Source organism: Musca autumnalis, unplaced genomic scaffold (genome assembly GCF_047663935.1).
Source record: "Musca autumnalis isolate F117 unplaced genomic scaffold, ASM4766393v1 scaffold_5, whole genome shotgun sequence".
Taxonomy (NCBI): Eukaryota; Metazoa; Arthropoda; class Insecta; order Diptera; family Muscidae; genus Musca; species Musca autumnalis.
The window spans coordinates 171,122,732-171,143,806 of record NW_027412088.1 but is presented as its reverse complement, the minus strand read 5'-3'; the positions used below and the strand labels follow the sequence as shown (position 1 = coordinate 171,143,806).

Sequence of the window (21,075 nt, the reverse complement as noted above, 5' to 3'; positions counted from 1 at the left end):
TTTAAAAACCTGGAAAATTTTACATTAATTTTTGACCAGATTATTTCGTTTATTAGATTTTTGGTTATTTTTATTAAATATATAAAATTCGAATTAGTTATGTACTCGGTACTAAGTTATTAATAATATACAAACAATAAATAAATACATACATATAAAATAAATATTAAATATTTTTTTTTTCGTTTTTAAACCTTTTTTGACTAAAACATCAACAAAGTTGATATAACAATAAACATATATACAACAACATGAGGATTAACAACAAATGAAGCAGCATCGGTGCCAGCCTCCAGTTGTGCAGCTACTTCACGGGCTGAGATATTAAAGGGTAGGCCATCAAATGAGATGAAACAATCAAAGGATTCTTCACTCTCAGCATTGGAAGCCACCGCTGTTTGAGTTACATTGAAATAGGAATTTTCTCTCTGAACTGTGGAGGGATTATCCTTAAGAATTATTGCCATTGGATCATTGGAACTAAAAACAAAAACACAAGAGTTTAGATATTATTTTGGCGAAGCCATAAAGCTATATATTTTATGTATACTTACACCATATTAATAATTGGCTTGGGAAATATATTATTGACAATGCATTCCAAATGTGTTTCATTTTGTACTTTGCGTGCATTAAATTCGATTTCATGTTGTCTCAAATCAACAATATGTATCTCCTTTTGCACTGATTTATATTCGGTACCAGCAGTGACGGAACATTTATATGTGCCATTCAATTCGATGCTGATATTGTTTAGGGTTATGCCACTGTACTCCTCATTGGGGTCATCGGATACCCTCCTTAGTTCAATGTAATCTCTGAGAGGAGCCTGTAATTGAAGTAATAATAATAATTTATTATTAATAAATACATGCATTTCTAATAAAGTTTTGTTAATAACTTTTCTTACCAATATTGCTGGTTGTTTTCCCCTAATCCATTGGTATATAAGCTTATTATTCATAAACCATTTTACCAACAGGTATGGAACACTGTTGCTCAACTCATAGTCACAGTCTAAATCGATGGTTTTGTTGTTTGTATTTTTGTCTAGTGTTACAATTTCCGGACCATCAAAATCGTTTAATTCGAAACCTGTAAAAAAATTAATAAAATAATTTTAATAAAAGACGATATTAATATAAAATAATTGAAAAATAAACTGGAAAAACCAATTAACTTGTTTTACACTAAAAATGAACACGATTAGAGCATTTGTGTGCGTACTCCTAGTACTCATCTCTGTTTTACACGTTTCCTATTGTATCCGAATAATGAACACGATGTAAACGCAACTTAATTCTCACCATTTCACTACTTACTAGGCGTTTACACCAGACAGTTTGTCTCTAAATACAACTCTGATTTACTAAGCCATACATACATTTGTCGTTTGTCTCCCAGCTGTCCATAATTTTTTTCACAGACAGTCGGGTTAACAAATTTTTGAAATTTTTGTGAAAAAGAAGTGAGATGGTAATTCAAATGTGCTGAAAACAAATGAATATGTACAAAAACAAAATATGTGAACGGAAAACGAAAAGGAATCGATGATTTCCATTCATAATTTTACAACTGTTTTTGAAGTTGTCTGGAGGAGTTTGGGTTTTTGACAATCAATACATGAACTCAACTGTCTTGTCATTTGTAAACGCAGGGTTAGGTAATCCAGTTGGCTGGAATTGTCAAATCCATTACATATATGTACGTCAGATAAATCCTCATAAAACGACTTTTACATCTAACATATTTTATAAAACATCCGGAATTAAAGTTGTCAATTGCATAGGATATCTGTCAAATAAATTACGTAAATTCTCAAAACACCTGTTTTAAATGCAGGCGTAAAACGCTTTTAAAGGATAACCCGGCAAAAAGCTCTAGTGTAAACATGGCGTTAGATGGATTTAATGGAACATTCATAGCTCCGTTCAAGTATTTTGAATAGTAAAAGTAGCAGATTGCCCTAGTTTTACATTTACGAAACCCACTCGATTTCAACTGTCAATTCCATTGCTTAAACGTCAAATGAAATCCAACGGATTTCAGATGAGATTTCATTTGACGTATACACAAAGGGATTGACAGTTGGAATCCACTCGCTTTGGTAAATGTAAACATACTATAAAAATAGAAAATCTAACCCATGGCACGATCATTACATGGTAGGACATAGCAAACAGCTGATTACAATTTGTTCTATTAGTTTGCCCAATTGTATATGTATTGGTCTGTTCCAGTACTGCAAGAATCTACTAATTTTCACTATTTTTTTCGATAACATAAAGGAAAAAATGTTATGGTAGTAAAAAATAGTAGCTTCTTGCAGGTTCTGGAACAGAGCATATGTGTATTGTTTTGAAAACTATGACAAAATATTTTACACTTATTACAATTCAGTCGAAATGAAAATTGTTAATACAACATTTATTGAACTGAAATTCATCAACTTTTGAACATATATGGAAGCTGACTCTGTAAAGAAAACTTGGCCTCCCATTCATTTTTCGCATTTTTAGTTATTGATCCTTACCGCCCCATGTTCAACATGAACTTTGTTTGTTTTGAGATGTTTTCATATCATTTTGTATCACGTTTCTTTACTGTAAAGCCACACGCTGAAACTTTCATACGAAACTTTCCCATTATTTTGTCGTTCTTAGTCCCAATTTACATTAGGCGAGTTTACTTGCGGCAATTGTCAGTTTGATGGAGAGAGAGGTGAGGTATATGGTAACCCTTTGCCTCTCAACACCCTCTCTCACCCACAAACTGACAATTGCCGCAAGTAAACTCGCCTAATGTAAATTGGGACATAGGTCGAGTTCCCCAATACAGTAATTTCATAAAATTACCTTACTCTTATTTGATATTTTGGATCAATAACTATATATATATGCCCTTTTTTATTAGATTACTCTAAAGCCACACGCTGAAACTTTCATACGAAACTTTCCCTTTGTTTTGGCGTTCTTAGGTCGAGTTCCCCATTACAGTAATTTCATAAAATTACTTTTGTATGGAACTCGATCTATGAACGCCAAAATAATGGCAAAGTTTCGAATGAAAGTTTCAGCGTGTGGCTTTAGAGTAATCAAATAAAAAAGGGCATATATATAGTTATTGATCCAAAATATCAAATAAACAGTACAACCTGTTGCATATTCAGTTATGGTAATTCTGACCATGGAACAATTACCAAGGTAGCGGTATCACACCAGCTGTTCGAATCTGAAAAGTCAAAACCCTTTATAAATTTTTTTTAATTTTTTTGTTGTAATTTCCCCAGCAACATAAAGAAAATTTTGAAATAACATATTACCTGGGCATAATTTTTGATAACAAGCTCTCGTTTATTCCCCACTTAGATCATATAATACCCAAAGCCTATTCCGTTTTAGCTTTCATTAAACGAAATTCTGCGGACTTTAAAGATCCATATACCACTAAGTTGTTATATACTTCCTATGTTCGATCCAAACTAGAATATGGATCCATATTATGGAGTCCATTTTCAGTTACACATATAAAGAGAATTGAAAGAATTCAAGTGAAATTTATAAAATATTGTCTATCATATTTGAACTTTACTCATCCATTGCCTAGTTATGAGTCCCGTTGTCTCTTAATCAACTTAGAGACCTTAGAATTCAGGAGAAAGTTGCAAGCTATGATGTTTATATTTGACTTGATCAACTCAGATATTGATTGTCCTTACCTTCTAGAACAAATACCGTTTAATGCTCCATGTCGTCAGTTGAGAAATATCAACATTTTTCATGTAGATTCCCATAGGTGTAATTACGTAAACAACACCCTTATTAATAGGGCTCTCTCAAATTATAACTCATTGAATAGAATTACTATCGTTGACTTTTGTGCAACAAAACAGTCTTTGAAAGACAACATAAAACGATTTATGTATTAATTACTTTAGAATTAAGTGAAACAAATATGTTATTAGACTAAGATATTTATCCACAGCCTGTAAAGAATTTGAATCTATTGGCTGAAATAAAGAAATAAAATAATTGAAAATAATTGAAACTCCAAATGTCAAATTTCAGCCATTTCGGTGTAATATTGAGGCCACAACCTTCAAAATACAGAAAATTGAGAGGTACCGTTCTATTGGGGCTAAATGAAGGCGTGGACCTATACCGACAAATTTCTGGGCGAAAGTTTTTTACCCCCAACGAAGACTAAATATAAAATTTCAGCCATTTCGGTGTTATAATGTGGCTAAAACCTTCAAAATACTGAAAATCGGGTGGTACCGTTCTATGGGGTTATATCAAAACGTGGACCAATATAGCTTATTTGCAATACTAAACATCCTAGGAGTAGTAGAAACTTCTATACCAAATTACAGAGCTCTATCTTAAAAATTTCGAGCTGAGTCTTGATTTAAACAGACGGACGGACGGACAGACGAAAATGGTTATATCGACTCCCTCCATATATATATCGATACCCTCCATATTATGGTGGAGGGTATAAAAAGGGGATACTGTTCACTACAAACAAAATAAATGGGTATTATTTGTTGGTACAGGTAATATTAATGTGGATTGTATAGCAAATATTAAATTTTTTTGAATAATCTTTTTCGCAAAAATGCTAATGACACCAAAATACTAACATTCTTCTTTACTTACTCACGTAAATGATTTTATAATTCATAAATTTTCACCCTTTTTTACATATCATAAATGTCTAAGTGCCTAACTTGGTAAACAACATTATATTTTCTAGTAATTTTCTCAATATTTATAAACGATTAAAATGTAATTATTTTGTATAATATTGAATTTATTTTATTTTATTTATTCATACTTGCATATAGCAATTCATATTTCCTCATAAATAAAAAACACATGTGTGGTACATTACCGGTACGTTATTTTTTTAGTGAACCGACCAGTGGTACACTACGATATTTTAGTGTACCGACTGCGGTACGCTACGATTTTTTAGTGGTTATGTACCGGCACGGTACACTAAAATATTTTTTAGTGATACCGTACCTGGAGCGGTACGTTATTTTAGTGTACTGTTTCTTTTCGAACACTGAGAAAAAGATGTACTCCAACGGCAAATGTACCGTACACTTGTACGGATTCAACTGCATCCGCGGATGCAAACTTTTTGCTGGACACCTTTACAATGATGTAAAGTAGTTTAGCGTAGGTGGCCAAACAAAGGCGATATCGCAATAGGTAATATATAAATTTTTTCTATTTTTTTAATCGCGTTACAGGTCGCAAATTAGATCGGATCGGATTTTGGTTGTTGGTGGGGGTGGGGGAGGAAGAAGCCTATTGATTTCGGTGATGGTCAGATAACGTTCAAGATATCGGAATGGGCAAACAATTTATGTGGAGAACATTTCAATGTTTTATTCTTATACGAATATCTCAGCATCTAATAGGTATATTCCAAAAGCAAAGCCTGTCAATAAAAGAAGAAATGATACAAAGTAGATATGCGTAGGTGAACGGTAATACATCCACTGTTTTGATTTGAATTGTAATGACGGATATCCCAGTATTGGTTGGGAGCATTTCAACCATAGTCTACATATTAAATAAGACTCTCAGGGCTTTTAACGAGTCCCATTTGCTTTATCAAAAGTGGTCAAATACTAGAGATATAGAACAAAACGCTCAGCTGTCCGTATGTCCATCTAAACGTTGTAATCACACTACAGGTTGCAAATTCGATCGAATAGTCACGAAATTTGGGGTGTTCATGGGGATTTCAGAGAGGAATAGTAAGTTTACATTTACGAAATCCACTCGATTTCAACTGAAATTCCATTGATTAAACGTAAAACGAAATCCACTCGATTTCAGATGAGTTTTCATTTGACGTATACGCAAAGGAATTGACAGTTGAAATCGAGTGGATTTCGTAAATGTAAACCAAGCAGAAGAAACCTATTGTATTTGGTGATAGTCGGAAAATACTCAGGGGTTGGATTGGGCAAAAAAGTCAACTTTTGATTTTTATGCAAATATCTCCACTTATATTAGGCGTAATCTAATGAAAGGGAAAATGGCGTCATTACGCTAATGTAAAGTAGGTTGACGTAGGTGGTAAAACAAGGAAGATATCGCAATAGACGCTACTTGATTTGAATTGTAATAAAAAATATCCCAGCTTTGATAGGAGACATTTCAACAAAAGTGATTAATGTTGAAGAGTACCTTCTGAGCTTTTAACTTGCACCAATAGCGTTACCAAACGTGATCAAATACTGTAGATTTAGAAGATGCTCCGGTATCCAAAATTCGAATTTGTGGAATTTTTTTCCATAGCGGATATCTATGCTTCTGTTGGGTATATTCTTAGGGGAGAGTCTGACTATGAGGTCTAACTTAATAATAATGTATGTTCGTTTACTCAAAATTTGTTTAAACTTGTTACTGGAAGCTGTTCGTTTACTCTACAGAACAAGGCATAATGATAGAATTAGACGTGACATAGCCATAACGCCATAACCATAGAAAATCAAAACCCAATTGGTTTCTTATGGTTATGGCTATGTCATTATGTTATGTTACTACTAATCGAATACATTGATTTCCATAGGTTTGGTTCAATCAGCTGGTTGATATGGCCTTATGGCGTTATGGTTATGTCACGTCTAATTCTACCTTAAGACCTTAAGCTGAAAACAGATACATGTTTGATTAAAGTTTTGCGTTGGTCGTCGAGAAAAAAACAACAACAACAGGGCGACGACGATACCAAAGTCCAGCGTTTATCTGTTTGTCGGCAAACAGATCAACTCTGGACTTTGGTGTCGGCGTCGCCCTGTTGTTGTTGTTTTTTTTTTCTGAATGCCCAACTCAAAACTTTACTTAAACGTTGGATGTGTTCTCAGCTTTATGTCCAATTTACATTAGCAACTTTTTCGTCATTTGGACCTCTTTCATCATTTATTTGTTAAAACAGGCAACATTTTGCGTCATTTACCATACAAAAATATTATTTATTACAAACAACGCACGAAAACATCATACTATTATAAGCAGCCCTGTTTTTTTGTCATAAACTACCAAAAAATTCAACTGTTTTATGATGTCTTTGTTTATTTGTGTGTGTTGTAGAAAAACAAAAATACTCAAACGATGACAAAAGTGAAAATAAATGTTTAAAAAAATTGCAAAAATTATGTTTTTTTGTTTTTAGAATTAATTTAAGTTATTTGATACACATTTGTGTTGTGAAATTCCTATTTCTCTGAATAAATATATTGTGTGCGTGTGTTTGTGTTATTGTATAAGTGTGTATGTGCGATAGTGTGCGTAAGCAAATGACGCAAAAACAGACGTAAATACACTTCATTTGATTCTAGGATTTCGTAAAACGAAATCATTTAATGTGCATATGTAAATTGGACTTTAGTCGTTTACAAAAAGTTGCTAGACTTTTATTTACAAATTATTGTCTAATACGGCGTTTATATTATAGTTTTTTGCAGGGTTAACCTTCTTTATGAGGATTTGTTTGAAGTATATACAATGGAAATGACATTTGAAACCCAGACCCACTGGGTTAACCTTGTTATATATAAACGGCCTATAAATGAACACACCTATTTTTATATAATATATTTCAAATAAATCGAGTTAATGCACTAACCGGATTTAATAAACACACTGGGTTTAAAATGTCAATTCCATAGCGCAAACGTCAAATAAATCCTCAAAACGAAGGTTAACCCGGCAAAAAAACTATACTATAAACAGGCTATACGTTTTCATTACGAAATCCAGTAGTTTCAACTGACAATTCCATTGGATTTCACATCAGTTTTTATTTGACGTATTGACAATGGAATTGGCAATTGTAACCACTGTACTGCGTATATGTAAAACGCATTTTACAATTGCACTTAAAATAGGTGTTTTGGTAGTTTACGTTATTTATTTGACAGATATTAAGTCTGTACCATAACCCAAAAATTTGTACAAATTCGTAAAAAATTTTACTGAATGCTGTTCGATAACAAAATTATCCAGCAAAAGAGAGCGAGTTTGGAGAGATTTTTGGAGAGTTCTGTGACTGAGAACGTTGCAAATTTTTGCTGGGAAAAAAGTCTGATCAGCTGACTTTTAATCAGCTGTTCAATGTAAACAACTGGAAATGTTAACATTTTTGTCTAAGAAAATTTCACAACTTCGCATTTTTTTAGATTTTAAAGCGCTGTGGACAGGATTACTGTTTTAAATAAGTCAAATGCAATTTTAAAATTTATGGTTTTGCTCCATTTGGTTTAAAATATCAAGAGAAACAAAAACAATTTCCATACATTTTCGGAAACAGCTGACATTCTTGCAAGTTTTTGCAAAATGTTGTTCGATAACTTTCTGAAATTTTTCTTGCTTGAGAGAGTTCGAGAGAGTAAAATTCATTGAGAGAGGTAGCTGGGACTCGCTAACTAGGCGTTTACACCAGACAGTTTGTCTTCAAATACAACTCTGATTTACTAACACAAACATACATTTCTCGGTTGTCTTCCAGCTGTCCTTCATTTTTCCACAGACAGCCGGGTTAACAAATTTTTGACATTTTCGTGAAAAAGAAGTGAGATGATAATTCAAATGTGCTGGAAACAAAAGAATATGTAAAAAACAAAATGTGTGAACGGAAAACGAAAAGAAATCGATGATTTTCATTCATAATTTTACAACTGCTTTTGCAGTTGTCTGAACGCCTAGGTCACACAGGGAAGTTTTGGCCTTTTGACAATCAATACATGAACTCAACTGTCCTGTCATTTGTAAACGCAGGGTAAGTAATTATTGCTGGGAAAGTTATCGTATGGATTGACAACTTAAGTTATGCATGTTTTGTAAAACATGCTAAATGTAAAATGCGTTTAAACATATTTGTAATTTATGATTTTGTGCATGTAAATGGATCTACCTGAATAGAATTAGAATGCTACGCTATGTTTATATTATAGTTTTTTTTGTCGGGATAACCTTCTTTATGAGGATTTATTTGACGTTTGCACTGTGATATTGACATTTGAAACCCAGTGGGTTTATTAAATCCGGTTAAGTGCAAACGGGGTACAACTTTATTAACTAAAACAAGTTATATCTAAACGTACTTTTACATTTGGGGTGTCTTTTTACTTACAGCCAGTTTCTGTATGTCGAAAGAAGAATGTGTGCGAATGAAACACGCCCGAACTTTAGTTTTCGAAATAATTTTACCTTTGCTTTTGCTTCAAAACAAAAAACAAATTTGAAAAACACACAAGAGTTTGGGCCTGCTTCTTTCGCAAACATTCTTCTTTCGACATACATAAACAGGCTGTTAGTCCTTGGTCACACTAGATGGTTTCATTGCAACGATTTCATGAAATCCAGGGTTCTTAGGTCGATTTCCATACTAGAGTAAGGGTAAGTTTACATTTACGAAATCCACTCGATTTCAACTGTCAATTCCTTTGCTTATAGGTCATTTAGATATGGCTTCATTAGCCGGATTTAGCACATTATCAGGTTTTATTTGCTAAATCCAGCTAAAATCTACCAGATTTCCCATACAAAAATAGATCCTCGTATTGAGTGGATTTGTTTTAAATCTGGCATAAATCCTCCTCGTTTTTTGCAACATCTTGCTAGAAAATACAAAAGGTTGCATGCTGACACAAGAAACAAGGTAGATGCATCGGTGAATTGCTACATTAAAAATAATTTGAAATGTATAAATTTGTAAACAAGGCGGAAAAAATAAATTGGCTTTGATGTACAAAGTTGATTTTAATCAACCAAGACTAATATTTACGATGTCTAAACGATAAAATAATTAGTTTATTTATTTTAGATGGGCAAACTGCGATAAAATAATTCTTTATTTGCTCTTTAGTTAGCATTAGTAGCATAATGCGCTAACATTATCAGTATTACACAAGAAATTTGTAATTTGACGTATGTTTTTTGAGACGAATTCAATTTACAAAAAATTCTTTTGACGTTTCAAATTCGATCAGATGGGCTGTTGCATCTACCTTGGTAATTGTGCTATGAACAAAAATCAGCTGACTGCCATTTAAATCCTCCAAAATGTATATCTAAATGCACTGAGATTTGTACTGGATTTAATAAATCCAGTCGAGGATTTATGGCTAGTCTAAATGAGCTATTAAACGTCAAATAAAATCCAGTCGATTTCAGACGAGTTTTCATTTGACGTTTACGCAAAGGAATTGACAGTTGAAATCGAGTGGATTTCGTAATGTAAACCAAGCATAAACCATGAAGTTGCTGTAGTGAGGAACTCGATTTAAGAATCCCTTAAAGTTTCAATGAAACCACTCTAGTGTGACCTTCGACTTACTAAATGTTGCTGAAACATTTTTTCTGCAACTTTTCCTTTATATAATAGGGATGTCTTTTTACTTACTAAATGTTATTGAAACATTTTTTTCAGCAACTTTTCCTTTATGCAACTGTCAAAATCTGCAACATTAGTAATAATGATTACTAATTATCACGTAAAAAGACACATCTATTGGTGGCTTTTGACTCTTCAGTATTGGAATTCTTTTTGGTTACCGACAAAAATTAGTTAAATTAAAATGCTTATAATTTCGATCATTAACGACATTTGTTGGGAAGTTAGCGACCAAAATAAAGTTGGGACTACCGATAGCAACAGTGTTGTCAACTTTTATTGGTACTTTTCTTTCATAATTTTGCGTTTTAAATTTACCGATTTTTGTCGGTAAGTCCCGGTCCACACTAGCGTGAATTTCATTAAAAATTTCATAAAATTAGGAGTTTCTAGATCGAGTTCCATAGTAAAGTAAAATCATTAAATTGCTGTAGTGGGGAATTCGATCTAATAGCTCATTTAGACTAGCCATAAATCAAGGCTGTTCAAAGTGCGCACTTGGCCTGTCGGTGTATGTCAATTTGCTCAGACACACAATTTAAAAAGAGAGCTTTTGTTTTGAATATTTTCAAAATTACCAATCAGTCAGTCTCTATTGAACATTCAATGAGGAAGGCTCTGTTCTCGATTTTGTCTATGAATTTATATGCGTACACTGAAAAAATAAATGAAGATACTGAATACGAATTTTTATTTGTCGAAAATTATTACGACAAATTAGAGAGTTTGGTTTGTCAGCGCACTTTGGCGCAACAAATTATAACATCAACAGTCATATTTGGTCAAAATAAAATAATTCTTCTACTTTAAATTTTGAAACATAAAATAAAAAAAACATGTACAATATTTCTCACAGTCTACAGAGGCAAAATGAAAACATTGAAATTTGTGTATTCAAAACCAACACAATAACAAAATGTATTTGTATGTGTGTGAGCAGGCCTACCATAAATCCTCAACTGGATTTAATAAATCCAGTACAAATCTCATTGCATTTAGATATACATTTGGAGGATTTAAATGGTAGTCAGCTGATTTTTGTTCATAGCTCAATTGCCAAGGTAGATGCATCAGCCCATCCGATCGAATTTGAAACGTCAGAAGAAGTTGTTGTAAATTGAATTCGTCTCAAAAAACATTTATTTATTTATTGTTTAATAATGAAAATGTTAGCACATTATGCTAGTAGCATGCTAACTAATGAGCAAATAAAGAATTATTTTATCGTTTAGACATCGTATTTATTAGTCTTGGTTGAATACAATCCACTTTGTATATCAAAGCAAATTAATTTTTTCGCCTTATTTAAAAATGTTGACATTTTAAATTAAGTCTGTCTGGTTACTTTCCCAGCAAGAAGTGTCTAGCAAGAACTTTCTCAGAGAGTAAGGGGTTTTTATTCTCTTTTGCTAGAAAATTGTAACAAGCAAAAACAGACACCTTCCCAGCAAAAATTAGCAAGCAATCAGCTGGCTTGCCAAAACAGAACAATTTGTACGCCAATAAATGAAGCAAACACGTTGTATTTTATTAAAAATAAAAAAGAAAATGAAACAAAAAAGTATTTTTACACTTTACAGATTTGTTCTCCATTAAAACTATAGCTCTGTTCCAGAACTAAAAAGTTTTTACAATTTTTACCACTTTTACACATTTTGCGTTCCCGTACACAAAATTTATATGAAATACGTTTACGACTTTTACAACTTTTACGACTTTTACCACTTTGTAAACTACGGGAACAGGCCAAATACAATTAGAGTATGTCATTTCTACAATAAAATTGTTTTTAATTTTCACAAACTTAAATCAACCAAAAACTAAAAACAGATTATTGACTGTTTTCAGGAAGCAGAAGAATTGCTAGTGCTTGCTAGAAGAAATTTGTCCAGCAAGAATTTGCTAACTCTCAGTGAAAGAAATGCCTAAATGTCTCTCTCGAATCGCTCTCTTTTGCTGGTTTTTGTGTTAACAGACGACTTCCAGCAACAATTGCTACAAGTTGTTACAAATTTTAGGGTAACCAGACAGACCTATTATTTTTGTTGTAGCAATTCACCGATGCATATACCTAGTTTCTTGTGCGAGCTTGCAACTTTTTGCATTTTCTAGCAATATGTCGCGAAAAACAGAGTTGTATAGGAGGATTTATGCCGGATTTAAAACAAATCCACTCAATACGAGGATTTATTTTTGTATGGGAAATCTGGTTCATTTTGGCCGGATTTGGCAAATAATAGCTCATTTAGACTAGCCATAAATCATCGACTGGATTTAATAAATCCAGTACAAATCTCATTGCATTTAGATATACATTTTGGAGGATTTAAATGGCTGTCAGCTGATTTTTGTTCATAGCACAATTACCAAGGTCAGCCCATCTGATCGAATTTGAAACGTCAAAAGAATTTTTTGTAAATTGAATTCGCCTCAAAAAACATACGTCAAATTACAAATTTATTGTTTAATACTGAAAATGTTAGCACATTATGCTACTAATGCTAACTAAAGAGCAAATAAAGAATTATTTTATCGCTGTTTGCCGATCTAAAATAAATAAACGAATTATTTTATCGTTTAGGCATCATAAATATTAGTCTTGGTTGATTAAAATCAACTTTGTACATCACAACATATTTAATTTTTCCGCCTTGTTTACAAGTTTTTAGATTTTAATTTATTTTTAGTGTAGCAATTCACCGATACATCTACCTTGTTTCTTGTGCCACCTTGCAACTTTTTGTATTTTCTACCAACATGTTGCCAAAAACGAGGATTTATGCCGGATTTAAAACAAATCCACTCAATACGAGGATTTATTTTTGTATGGGAAATCTGGTAGATTTTGGCTGGATTTAGCAAATAAAACCTGATAATGTGCTAAATCCGGCTAATGATGTCATATCTAAATGGCATGTAAGAAACCTAATTTCATAATTTTTTTTATTGAAATTTACGTTTTTTAATGAAATTCGCACTACAGATCATAAGTTATTCGTAGGAATTAAGCTACTAACAGACTGGGTTCCAAATCTGTATTTACAAATAATACAACTTTACACTGCGGTTCCTGTTGAGTATTTTGCAATACGCTCAGTAAACAAAGTACCTAAGAGCTTCAAACGTCAAAATATCTATTCTAGTGTTTTCTAAAAACAATAATTTAAAAATAAACATGTGTCCTTCAATTATTAGAACTTGGAACGCCTGCTGGTCAACTCATCATTGTTTTTTTAATCCGTCAAAATACTGTACTGCTCTCTAAAAATTATTAGATCAAACGTACTTAAGTATATCATATCCTTCGTTTATTGCAATTCGAAATTGCACCCAACACACTACTTTATGTATGTACATATGTATATAAATATCCTTTTATAATTTCTGCTGTATGATCCACTGATGGTCATCTCTCTATGATGGTGATCTCACTTTCTTTTGTATCTACTTATAGATTTGTGGATGAATGTTTATTTGTTAAGATTTTTTATATTTTGAGTTTCGTTATTTTCAAGATGTACCAGCGACAAGACAATATTCACACAAATATATGTAAAATATAAAATTTTTGCAGACGTTGTGTTTTATTTTTACACACAGTTTGTTCGTGTTGTTGTTTTTGTTTGTATGCGAGATGAAAAACACATTGAACACACATTTCAAAATAGTTTTGATTTTTTTTAATGAAAAAGAAATTACCTTGACTATATAAAACACAAAAACTAAATGTTAATAGCATAAATAACTTCATTGTTTGGTTTTTTTTTAATATTTTTAGTAAAAGAAACGGGATTGACAATAAACACGACACGATGTCACTTAAACGGATACAGGAAACACTTAGTTTTTTTGGTAATTTTTTTTTAATATTTGTTATTCGTATTTGTTTTGTGTTATTATTTAGAACACCAGGAAAACACAAGTGGAGTTATTTCTGTTTCTATTTTTCTATTCCTTTTCATACAATTTTCAAATCCAGAACAACACCAGAGAATAGAAAAATGAGAGCATAGCTATATAGGATAGCTATTGGATGGATGTTTGTTTGCTGTGTGTGGTGGTAATACCAACCGAATGTTTCAAAAAGTTTCCGACAACTGAGCGTATCCGTTGTGCGATCATTCTTTTGGTTCGAATGAGTGAGTTGAGTATCGTGTGTGGTGTTGCTTGCTACATAAAAATAAAAACATTGTCCAATTGGTTGGCCCAAACCAGCCTCAGCCTGTTATTCGGTCATGAGTGAGCGGAAAACACAACAAGAAACGGCAACTAAATTGTTTTGGTCGAAAGGAAGAATAATATCACTGTGTTGTTGTTGCTGTTTTTAGTTTTTTTTTGCAATTAATAGTGGCGTGGTGGTAGTTTTGTTTGTTTTCATTTCGTCGTTCTATTACAAGGAGAGCGGCGGAGGCCCTAAAATGAAACGTACAAAACCATCAAACAAAAGAACGATACGCTCCAAGAAGAATATTGTTGAGCAGAATTGTAAGACCGGTCAATATCACATGGCCAACATAAAGGCTGCAAACATGTATGCATACAACTTAGTGTTGAAGGAAATAAGGAAAGGTATTAGAAAACCGGTTACTGGTTTTTGACAAATTCGAGTCCGTGGCAGAAGGATGAAAGAACTGTTGTTACTTACAACGGCGTGACAGTTACAGATCCGAAGAGGGCGCTACTTCGATACCGTCACCAGTGCCAAACTAAAATTTGGTAGATTTTCGCCGTATTTAGCAAATAAATCCTGATAAAGCGCTAAATCGGGCTAATGAGGTCATATCTAAATGGCCTATTAGTCAAAACCTGTATGTATTCTTTCGATTAAAAACTTACAGATTTCGCTAACAATCCATAGTCGTTCTCAATCTTAGATACCCTAAACAGAGCAAAAAGATTGGCCCTTGGAAGATTATCAGTATTGGCCCTTGGAAGATTATCAGGAAATACCCAGCAAAAAGTTTGCTAGGATGCACACTGAGTGCTTCTAAAATGTATCGAACGGAGTGCATTTTTCATAATTCCGTGTGGATTACATTGGAAGCTGTTGTGAAATCATAAAGCCATGAAAGAATCAGCTCGTTGCTTGCTTGTCAAAATTATTGCTTCACCACGCCGCTTTTTTGGTATCACACATCGAAGCGTGACCTTTTTGGCGCCGGCGATCACATGTATGTTTTGGGTAAACAAAAATAGGCCTGTCTGGTTACCCTAAAATTGGCAACATGTACAAATTGTTGCTGGAAGTCGTCCGTTAACACAAAAATCCAGCAAAAGAGAGCGAATTGAAAGAGATTGAAATTGAAAACAATTTTATTGCGTAAATAACAAGCCTAATTGTTTGATTTTTTTTAGAACAAATTTGCAAAATGGGAAATTCCTTGTTGTTTGGAGTATTTTTTTATTTTTAATAAAATATAACCAGCCTTATCATGGATTTTCACTAGTGAAAAATTTCGCAAGTGAAACAATTTTCCCTTTCACCTTTTCGCCTTATCGTGATCCATGGGGGAGATGGAAAAAAGGCGAAAAAGAGATAAACAATAAAGATAAAACCTTAGATAACTTTTAGTGTTGCCATGCTGTAGTTTTCTGTGGGCTGTTTGGGGATGTTCGTGGGACATACACATTTTTTGCTTTCCCATAAAAAATTAAGCGATAACAACAAATTTGGCAACTCTACACAGTAAATCTGTGTGGTGCTTTCATGTGTGTGCGCGCATTTTTTGTTTACTTTGCATTCGAGCCTATTCATGTGGAAATAAAAATTGAGTTTGTCCCAATTTACATTAGGCGAGTTCACTTGCGGCAATTGTCAGTTTGTTGGTGAGAGAGGGTGCTGAGAGGCAAAGGGTTACCATATGCCTCACCTCTCTCTCCTACAAAATGACAATTGCCGCAAGTAAACTCGCCCAATGTAAATTGAGGCCAACATAGAAAAATACCTATTTTATCAATAACACTGGTCAACAGGACTTTTGTTTCAACCGAAGTTGCAGTTGTTTCTAGATGAAATCGGCGAGTTATTTTCAAATCCGGTCCCGGTTTTTCTCCATCAGCTCTTGTTTTTGAGATATAGCTCAAAATCGGTTTTTACGTGTTTAACCCAGACTTTCGTTATTTTTGGATACAAACAAATATTTTTTGTGGGTTTTTCGACATTAATATATTAAGGAGATGTTGTAGGCTCGATACAAATCGTTTTTGAAATAGTTATGGTGAGTATATATCAAAAAAATATAGAAAATATACGACGGACCTTGTAAAAATTGCATATTTTGAGTACTTTAAGCTGTAATTACGTCATCGGGAGAAGTCATAGGATCTTCATATGGTACTCCGGATATGCTTAGGGTGTCTACTATATAATCCAGTATTCAAATGTATAATAAAAAGTTCATAGCCCCCATGATTCGGCCATAACCTAAAAATCGCCATGAAGACTGCTAAAGGGAAATAATTTACCAGTGATATCATTACCACATAAGCCATTTACTTTTCAATAGCAGTCTTCATGATGATTTTTAGGTTATGGCCGAATCATGGGCGCTATGAACTTTATATTATACATTTGAATACTGGATTATATAGTAGACACCCTAAGCATATCCGGAGTACCATATGAAGATCCTATGACTTCCCCCGATGACGTAATTACAGCTTAAAATACTCAAAATAAGCAATATTTACAAGGTCCGTCGTATATTTTCTATATTTCTTTGATATATACAACATAGCTATTTCAAAAACGATTTGTATCGAGCGTACAACATCTCCTTAATATATTAATGTCGAAAAACCCACAAAAAAGTATTTGTTTGTATCCGAAAATAACGAAAGTCTAGGTTAAACTCGTAAAAACCGATTTTGAGCTATATCTCAAAAACAAGAGCTGATGGAGAAAAACCGGGACCGGATTTGAAAATAACTCGCCGATTTCATCTAGAAACAACTGCAACTTCGTCTGAAACATTCAACTTTTTCAATTTTGTTGAGCAGTGTAATTAAATGCATTAAAATTGTAGCATTGTATTTAAGAATCGTGTTTAAAGTCATTTTTGTTTTAAATATTGCAAAATATGATGTTTTTATTAATATTTTTGCCCAATTCCCCATCAATTTATTTGCGAATTTTTTCACAAACATTTTTCGCTCTTCCTTTCGATTGTGATAGCTATTTTTCACACTTGGCGGATTTTTTCCCTTCCGACAATCTCCATGATAAGCCGAAGGGGGAAAGGGAAAAAATTCAAGGGGAATTGCCGTTCATGATAAGGCTGAACATTTTTGCTTGTTTTGGTTCCTTTAATGCCAGACAAATTGTTCTGTTTTGGCAAATCAGCTGATTGCTTGCAAGTTTTTGCTGGGAAGGTGTCTGTTTACTTTTTACATTTTTCTTGCAAAAGAGAATAATAACTCATTACTCTCCGAGAAAGTTCTTGCTGCAGTTCGTCTTCGGACCTAAAAAACTTTTGTAACTTTAAAAATAAATAAGAAACAACAAGGTGTAAATACCTTTTAACAAATTGTTGTGGAAATACCGCCGCGACCAAGAAGCCGAAAGGAACAAGGCCACTTTAAGCACAAAAAAAAAAAAGTTCTTGCTGGACAACACTTGCTGGGAAAGTTACCAGAAAGACCTAATCAAACACCGTCTAGTTTTTGTTACTATTTATCGGAAAGATGTAATTTAAAATCAAAATAAGCAAGTCACAGCCAATTATAGTTGTTAAAATTGATTGTATTGTATCAAATGAACTGCCAAAATGAAATGTCAAATATTAAGCCGAATACGAATTCCAAAGTCAAACAATTTTTCACTTCGACGCCTGAACTTTTGCTTCGTTGCGGGCTGTTCTATTGAAAACAGTACAATTTAACTTTTCGCTTTCACGCCATGAATGCGGACCAAGCAACAAAAATCCATTGTATTTCAACCTTAATGCTTGGTTTACATTTACGAAATCCACTCGATTTCAACTGTCAATTCCTTTGCGTATACGTCAAATGAAAACTCATCTGAAATCTATTGGATTTCATTTGACGTTAAAGCAATGCAATTGAATGTTGAAATCCATGGTACAATTAAAAAAGGTAACCTTATGCAATCATATGATTACATTTTTTTCTAAATTGAACCTTTGACAACATTTCATTGTCAAAACAGATTTGACAACATTTTTATATGTATAAGTTATCATTACATACATATGGCCTGTTCCCGTACTTTATAAAGTGGTAAAAGTCGTAAAAGTTGTAAAAGTCGTAAACGATTTTCATATAAATTTTGTGTACGGGAACGAAAAATGTGTAAAAGTGGTAAAAATTGTAAAAACTTTTTAGTTCTGGAACATAGCTATAGATACATACATACATATTTGACAGTTATGTTTCAAATCCAAAATTAAATATTTTCAATAAGAACAAAATTAAATAATAGGGAACGACGTTGGAGAGGAATTGATGTTTTAAATTTACACACGATCCGCGAAGTGGCCGATGTGGATGGTAGCTGTTTTCGATTTAAGTTTGTGAGAAATATTGCGATATGCAAACCAAGCCACTCCTTGCGATAGTTGTCGTGTCCACCGGAGATTTTGGATTTTCGTTGTAAACTTTTCTCGTATGTTATTTTAGTCGTTTTAGTTAGTGCCGCCAAGGATTTTTAAAAGCGTTTCTTTCATTGTTACAGGAAATATGGACTTGCCAGAAAGTATTGTACAGTTATAGGAGTTCGTGGAAAACCCACGAAAGATTCGAGACGCGTCCTTAAAATGTAGAAATTTTGTGTGGGAGCTTCCCGAGGGAGTTGGCTGATACCCAACAAATGTTCATTGCCAAACGTTCTATTCGCACATCAGTGCAAGTGATTCGGCATGTTATCCCTTTCACTTTCATCAACTTGTCCTATAGTAAACCAACATTAAGAAGGCAAAATAGGAAAGAAATGTTTAATTTCTTATATTTATATTATAACAAATAAAAACATAACAAGAGTTATCGTGCGCAAACTTTTCCAAAAAAGTTTGAACTTTTTTATGGGGGGATTGGATCGGTAAATCTAACTTAAACTAATTTTGGACAATATAATACGATATCCACAGATTGGATTATGTCGATTGTTTTGTTCGAGAGTAATCATGCGCACCAGCAAGCAAGAAATACAGACGCCCACGACTCGACTCCAAATAGTCTGAAATAGATTTCGCCCAAAAATTCTTGAGGGCCAAAACCATTATTTCGATGTGGCACATTTTTGATCGAATTAAAGATAATAGCCCTCGTTAGCCTAGAAGCTGAGAAAGGCTCCCCAATGTAAATTTGTACATCATTCACTTGGAAATTCCTCTTGGGAAAGTCACTGCCTATGGTAATGTACATATTACCTCAAAATTTAATGTAAGCACCAGATTAGTCATCTTTATCCCTTCAGTAAAAAATAAAACCCTGAATATTAATAGCATCCACACAGAAAATGTGATTTTTAACTTACCACTTCAAAGAAAATGTTCTTATTAAATAAATGTAAATAAACAAAAGTTTGTTTTTGCTTTGTTCCGTCATGCAGGGTTGGATAGTTTCAATTGCAAGTTTAACTACAGACAGGCTAACTTAGTCCCAATTTACATTAGGCGAGTTTACTTGCGGCAATTGTCAGTTTGTGGGTGAGAGAGGGTGTTGAGGGGCAAAGGGTTACCATATACCTCACCTCTCTCTCCTACAAACTAACAATTGCCGCAAGTAAACTCGCCTAATGTAAATTGGGACTTACAGAGAAATCCAGAGATGTATCTTTGTTTTTTTGAAATGAGGTTACCTTTTATTATTCTACCATGGTTGAAATCGAGTGGATTTCGTAAATGTAAACTTAATATAACTCTGCATTGCACTACTTCCAAACTTTTTTGCTGGGTATGTTAAGACTAGCACGCTTATAATACGTTTATATATAACCGGGTTTAACAAACCCATTGGGTTTCAAATGTCATTTCCTTTGGTTATATTTCAAATAAATCCTCATAAAGTAGATTAACCCTGCAAAAAGTTATAATATAAACAGGCTATTACACCCCATTTGCACTTAACCGGATTTAATAAACCCACTGGGTTTAAAATGTCAATTCCATAGCGCAAACGTCAAATAAATTCTCATAAAGAAGGTTAACCCGGTAAAAAACTCTAATGCAAACGCCGTTTTATGCTGAATACAAAACATGGTGCAAATCCACTCGATGTAAAATTCCAATTCCAATTCTATGATTTATCTGACATACAGTAAGTTTACATTTACGAAATCCACTTGATTTCAACTGTCAATTCCATTGCTTAAACGTCAAATGAAATCCAATTGATTTCAGATGAGTTTTCATTTGACGTATACGCAAAGGAATTGACAGTTGAAATCGAGTGGATTTCGTAAATGTAAACCAAACATTATGCACTATGGAATTGACATTTGAAATCGAGTACGTTTACAATAAGTCATTTCATTGAGGCATGGTTATGTTTGGTTTACATTCGAAGTCTTTTCGTGATTTCGAAGGCGTTTCGTGATTTCGCGCGGAATCAAGCAAAAATAATCATGATTTCGCATACAAAAATGAAATCATCTCATTTCGTGATTTCAGCGAAATCAACATCGAAATCACAGTACAC

At 33.3% G+C, this 21,075-nt stretch overlaps 1 protein-coding gene and 1 long non-coding RNA gene across 2 annotated transcripts; both read right to left on the bottom strand.

Moving 5' to 3' along the window:
- Positions 1–28: 28 nt before the first annotated feature.
- LOC141387682 (uncharacterized) lies at positions 29–14,578 on the bottom strand. Its single transcript, XM_073957672.1, has 4 exons — positions 14,119–14,578; positions 911–1,095; positions 555–829; positions 29–480 (listed from the first exon to the last, which is right to left on the bottom strand). Exons 1-4 carry the CDS (start codon positions 14,168–14,170, stop codon positions 204–206), a joined length of 789 nt encoding a protein of 262 aa, XP_073813773.1. The 5' UTR covers positions 14,171–14,578; the 3' UTR covers positions 29–203.
- Positions 14,579–19,369: 4,791 nt separating this feature from the next.
- LOC141406524 (uncharacterized) lies at positions 19,370–19,997 on the bottom strand. The gene is made up of 2 exons (XR_012413416.1): positions 19,913–19,997; positions 19,370–19,846 (listed from the first exon to the last, which is right to left on the bottom strand). It is a non-coding gene; the product is annotated as an uncharacterized lncRNA (long non-coding RNA).
- Between the last annotated feature and the right edge of the window lie 1,078 nt (positions 19,998–21,075).

What these genes read in the sequence shown, in the direction of transcription:
- LOC141387682 (XM_073957672.1), bottom strand. Translation starts at nt 14,170, where the DNA reads ATGAAGTTATTTATGCTATTAACATTTAGTTTTTGTGTTTTATATAGT. An exon ending in TTGTGTTTTATATAGTCAAG is followed by an intron (nt 1,096 to 14,118) that starts GTAATTTCTTTT and finishes ATTTTTTTACAG; the next exon opens with GTTTCGAATTAAACGATTTT. An exon ending in AAGCCAATTATTAATATGGT is followed by an intron (nt 481 to 554) that starts GTAAGTATACAT and finishes TTTTGTTTTTAG; the next exon opens with TTCCAATGATCCAATGGCAA.